General features: G+C 42.8%; 1 protein-coding gene across 2 annotated transcripts; it reads right to left on the minus strand.

Annotated features, from left to right (window-relative positions):
- Positions 1–591: 591 nt before the first annotated feature.
- LOC143149762 (small ribosomal subunit protein eS28) lies at positions 592–1,542 on the minus strand. Of its 2 annotated transcripts, none has more exons than XM_076317370.1 (2): positions 1,438–1,542; positions 592–1,256 (listed from the first exon to the last, which is right to left on the minus strand). In XM_076317370.1, exon 2 carries the CDS (start codon positions 1,225–1,227, stop codon positions 1,030–1,032), a length of 198 nt encoding a protein of 65 aa, XP_076173485.1. In that variant the 5' UTR covers positions 1,228–1,256; positions 1,438–1,542; the 3' UTR covers positions 592–1,029. The 2 variants fall into 2 exon arrangements, with proteins under 2 accessions (XP_076173485.1, XP_076173484.1); XM_076317369.1 differs by having other exon boundaries at positions 1,326–1,542.
- Positions 1,543–5,846: the final 4,304 nt, after the last annotated feature.

Genomic DNA, 5,846 nt, shown 5'->3' on the forward strand with positions numbered 1-5,846 from the left:
AACGATGCGGATGAATCGACAATTGATTCAAAATTTCCCCTGAATGGAAATTTGAGAGCAAGAATGGAACCAACCACTCCCTACGAGCGTTCAAGCTGGACTGAAGTTACGACGCCACCGTGCACGCCGCTAGCGTCGTCACGCGCAGTCGCCGAGCGACGGTGCTGCCACCGGAAGTCGCGTTTCCGTTACAGATTTCCAAGTTTGTCGTCCGATCACGTCGAAAACTGTGCAATTGAAATAAACTCGTGAATACATTGTTCATCCGCAATCTACCAATCGCGCAGGATCGTTTACAAAACCATTGGCTTCTTCTTCGAACGAAATAGATTCTTGCCGATTGGCCGCGCATCGACGAACGCGACATCTACCGGTAGAGGTACGGCCAAGGAGGAAACCGAATACTCCGTTGCCCTTTGAAACGGACGAGAACGTTCCATTGTTTCCAAAAACTTCGCAGCTAGCATGAATTCCAATACTTTGTAACACGTTCTTGGAAAACAGTTGGAACGGTGATTAAAAGCGAGTCGACGACACGGCGACCGTAAGGTAACGACATTCCAGGGAACAGTAAAAACGTTACACGAATCGTTCCACGAACTTGTAGACAAATGAGTTTTATTTGGAAATATATCTCGGTTACATTTGCACAGGAACCGGAACGTACGTCCGTGTCTCGTATATAAATTTATATTTGGTTTAAAAGAGAGAAAAAAACACGCGTATATAAAAGGAGAAATGCTGTTTTCAATTTCAGGCCAGGTACGGTGGTTGTTGTTGTTGTTCGTAGTACCTGGGGAAATGAATATTTAATCGTCAGTAAACTGTTTTCACGGTTCTCTGATCGTTGGACGCGATATGTAGGTATTTCGATTGGTGCGTGTATCTATAAATATACACAGTTCCGGGAACGTTGCTCGACGCATATACTATATACACTCGACGTCTGCGAAACGGATTTGTATACCTGATCGGGGTTCGAATGTGTTCGTTCGTTTGGATAGTACGGTCGTTCCTCCTGGTGCGACCCTAGCGTAGACGTCTTGCCTCCCTTTCCGATTCCAACAGGGTTAGAATGTCTCCCTCCCGTACCGGGCCCTTCACGTTACGAATCAGCTGTCTGTTCTGTTCGTTCAAAAATTCCACTTTGACCTGGGTGCATTGTCCCTGGGAGCCAGTCCGGCCTAGTACCTTCACCACCCTCGCGCGTACTATCGGTTTCTCCATTTTCTCACGATTTATTGATTCCTCGTGTCCTGTTGCACGATTACACAATTGATTACGACGCTCCCGACGGATTCCGTAAACCGTGCCAGATTCCTTACCAACTTTCGGTTCGCGCAATTTCTAACGAGTCGTTTCGAAGGGGGGAAAAAAAAAAGCAAAACAAAACAACGCTCCTCGAACGAACCACGTGCCCGTGGCAACGAAACGTACCTCGCGCGATTATCGAACCACGTATACGAATTGGAACAGACCGATCGAACGTGTTTCGCGGTTAACGTCGATCCTCGGTCGCACGGAATTAAAACGTCGACGAAGCTTTTGCTTTGGCAGCATTGGTAAAAGCGTGCTTAAAATAGCTTCACCGACGTTAGATTGGTCGCTTAAATCCCACGTGCGTGTGACGAATTCTTTGGCTGCAAATTTAAATAGGACGCTCTCCGCTCGCCTCTAATCGAGGCGTGGAGCCGATCGGGGTGAAACTCGTTACCCGATCGAATTAAACGGTATCACGTACGCATTATACAGATGTTTATTCATTTGTGCTTTAGTATAAACGTGACATTCCTTGCTTAGAACACGGAACATTATGTACTTGAAAATTTGTTTCGCAAGGATCTCGTGGTAGCTCACCGTCCTTTGCGTGTGTGATATTTCCCCCGCCCCAGACCCCCCCCCCCCCACCCCTACCCCCACCCGTTCATCACTTTTGCACTTCACTTTTTATACACCTTCCGATGTTTCGCACACACATGCGTACAGCCTCGCACACGTATACTCGTTTGTTCATATAAAATTACAATACTTGAAAAAATTGTCATGTACTGTACGCGATACATGGTCGGACAATATACATTGTACATCGACGTGTGTTGTGTGTCTATGTGTGTGTGTACGTGTGTACGTGTGTATGTGTACTAAAAGCAGAAATTTATGAATCAATTCTATGCTGCGCGTTTATATGCGTATACATACACATACGTTGTTGTGACGTTGTTTTGAATTCGTTAGCAGCAGTTCGGGGCCTCTGCTCGCAGAGATAGTTGTTTTTAATTAAAAGTTCGCTTTGTTCGTTAGTACAGTCTCAGCTCGTGCGAGCGTTGAACACAATGCGCGCGGATTCGTGTGTGATTTTTTAGTCAGACACTCGTGACTGCTTTCACGTTTACACGGATTGATGATTTACCGGCTACGTATACGATAGCGCAGCACATTAACAGGTGAAAATCGAGAACTCGCGGTAAACTAAGTAACAATTCGGCGGACACTGCGAAACTAACTGTGAACGAACGAAAATTGTGATCGATTTTTAAAGTGACCGTTAACGCGCGTTTAGATCTCGGCTCTGTATGCACGTTGTGTCTCGTGGTGTGATTTGCATCCGCATTTGTTAAGGATAATAGTAGTATAGTAGTAGTAGTAGTAGTAGTAGTTGTAGTAGTAGTAGTAGTAGCAGCAGTAGCAGCTATGGTACAGTAGAACTAAAACGTTATTTCGATTCGTATATTGTAAATCTCACTTTCGGTACATACTAGACACGGGCCGAAATCTAAACAGGTATACACATGTCTCTAGATACGTTTCAACGTAACACAACAAACACACTCTCGTGTCGGTAGAAAAGCACAACTGTTTACACTTTCATCGTACCCTATTTCAATATCAGTGCATCTCTCTATGTCCGGTTTCCGTAAATTCCTATACTTACACCCGTCTATGTACATTTTACAGAGTTCTTTTTTTTCTTTTTTGTTTGTTTTTTTTTTTTCTTTGTTTTACTCGTACGTCAAACAATCGTTTGCCGATACTGAATCACAGACATTCCAAGTTACCATCACTGAAACGCATTCGGAATGAAACGAAATATAATCAAACGATTCCCAAGTTCGTAGTCGAGTTTCAATAGTGATGACCTGATCACGATACAATATTCGCTATAATTTGTTTTAACAACAACAACAACAACAATAATAATATTAATAATAATAATAATAATAATAGTAATAATAATAGTAATAATAATCGTAATCGTAATAATAATAATAATAATAATAATAATAATGATAAAAAAGGGTATAGAAAAAAGAAACGAAATAGTCGCACGTGCAATGCAGTGCCTCGTTGTTTCCTGCCTAGATATTTTGTCAATATGCTCACTTACATTAAGGATATTAATTAAAAGTACAAACGATCATAATTATATAGCGAGTCTAAAAATATGGAAACATTTTTTGCCCCCTTCCCCTCCCCTCCCTCCCGCTCCCTACGATTCGTAAGATATAATTTCTTCGAGAGTTACGGTTTCTTTTTTTCTTTTTTTCTTTTTTACAGCTTAACATTACCACTTACACGCGAAGCGTAAATTATCCGCTGGTTACAAACTGTTTATTTTTTCTTCATTTTTTACTTCGGAAATGCTACGTCGGCGTTTCGTCTAGCGACGCTTCGAAGATCGTTCTACTTTGCGTAATAGTCGTAAAAATCGCTACAATCTTCTCCAGCCATTCGCGGTCGTACGATTTTTCGCAATCGAGAGAAGGGAATTAAAAGCGGGCTAAAGTTCAGCAAAATTGAGAACGACTCGATCAAGTAAAGAAGTACGATTCTGAAGATTCTGTGTTGAGAATTTCTCTAAGTAGTTAGCACGTACGCGATAAGTACGGTCGCTGATTCTTTATTTTTTTTTCTTCTTTTACTTTTACGTAGCTATCGCACTCCGATACAACAAGCACGTATCGGAATTTAATTCGAATATAGTTCCAGCCCGTTCCCTACCGATATGATAAACAAAACGTAACGGAAACCTCGATGAAGACGATCGTATCGACGAAGATCGTTTACCCTAGAGAAACAAATTACAATTAAAATCTCTATATAATATTTGGAATATAAAAATATTTATATGACTATCGCTTAACAAATATCATTTCTGCCCGAGGGGAACTTTAGCTTAGAATGTTGAACTAAGGATAACAGTATCGATCGACTATAACGTTAAGATTATTCTGTAATTGGCCGTGTTTTCGTAACGGCGTTTGTAAATTGCTATACAGCGATATGAGATCTAAAGTGAAGGAAAACGAATCTATGGAATTTTCAATCGGTTTTGTTCCATTATTTCCTCTTATTCTCTTTTGTTCATCGTTTCGTTTGTTTGTTCGGTTTGTTTCATCAGTCGTTGAATTAAATGAATCACGTCGCGATACGAATGTTGCATAGGCCGTGAACAGAATTCCTGTATAAGTTTCCAAAACCAGAATAATCTTATTAAATTCGTTAACGTACAAACTCACGTGCCTATTTTTGGTTTTTGTTCGTTATTTTTTTTTGTCGGTTTTCTTTTTTTAATATGTATGCTCCCTTCACCCTGCCCTCCCCATCCCTCCCGCCCCGGTAATTAAACGACTATATCGTAATAAATGTAACAATGTTCAGCACTCCCACTTAAAAGCAAACGCACAGGCAGCTAGTGATTGGTCAGGTGTGAGCTTTTTACAATACATGCTTACCATTTCCTTTCTGCCGCTTAAACGTTATAGTTACCAAATTATATCTATCAATGGAATGACAATATGGGTAAGGATTGATCGCGATCACGTAAGAAATCATCTCGAAGTACAAATACACTCTGGTGCCCCGGTCGAAGTGTACGAATGTATCGGGTCTAGAAATACGTTAATTCGGTGCACAAACGATATCACGATCGATGTTTCGTTTCACCCGATACACCGAAACGATCGTTTCTGTGTCCTTAGTTTCGTGCAACTTCGTGGCACCGTAATCCCTTCGTAGCCTAAAGTGTGAACGTGGCGATCGATGTAAACACGAAAACAATAAAGAATCCGTTTCTAACCATCGATCCGTAAATTCTATTGCTTATCTATCGAAAAAAGTCTATCTTGTTCGCGCGGTGCACGCGCGCGCTCGTTGGAGGGACCATGAGTCTTGAACGGGCCTAAGGCTCCTGGCGAGTTTGTAGTAATTGGCTATAAATGTTTTGCGTATCGATTCGATGCGTATTATCAACGGTGGTCTCGTCTCGATCTATTATCGATAGATGTACAATTCGAGTCTAACTTTCTGCGTACTTCTAAGTTCGTTAGAAATGCCTAAATGTTTCCTACGCGTACGATTCGTTCCCCGACCGACCTCTTCGACGTACAGATTGTGCGAGGTAACGTTCGCGATCGATCGTGCGTTACCTTCGTTCGCGAAGAGTCTCGCTGATCGCGTGTTCCGGGAACGTTCGCACGTCGTCGTTTCGACGTGACATCGTTCCCTGGACGAAACGATCCGAACGCGAATGTTCGATTCGGTCGGTACCCGGGAACGAGTGATCGGATACGTTCGATTTGGTCGATTCGCGGCCTCGCGAGACGGGCGTGGAAATATCGTCGCGAATCGACAACGAAACGGCTGAGAGTCGTGACGCGCGTTACGTCGCACCGTTCCTCGAGGAGGTGAGGAAATTTGAGAATCGTAATCGTGACTGTCCTCGAGGATCGTTCTCGGCGGGAACACACGTACACCGGCATCGAACGCACGATCCTCGACCCGAGATCGAGGTGCAACGTACACCGGATGCGAGGGCATCCATCGTTCACGTCCGCAATTACTGATCA

Source organism: Ptiloglossa arizonensis, chromosome 8 (genome assembly GCF_051014685.1).
Source record: "Ptiloglossa arizonensis isolate GNS036 chromosome 8, iyPtiAriz1_principal, whole genome shotgun sequence".
Classification (NCBI taxonomy): Eukaryota; Metazoa; Arthropoda; class Insecta; order Hymenoptera; family Colletidae; genus Ptiloglossa; species Ptiloglossa arizonensis.

What these genes read in the sequence shown, in the direction of transcription:
- LOC143149762 (XM_076317370.1), bottom strand. Translation starts at nt 1,227, where the DNA reads ATGGAGAAACCGATAGTACGCGCGAGGGTGGTGAAGGTACTAGGCCGG.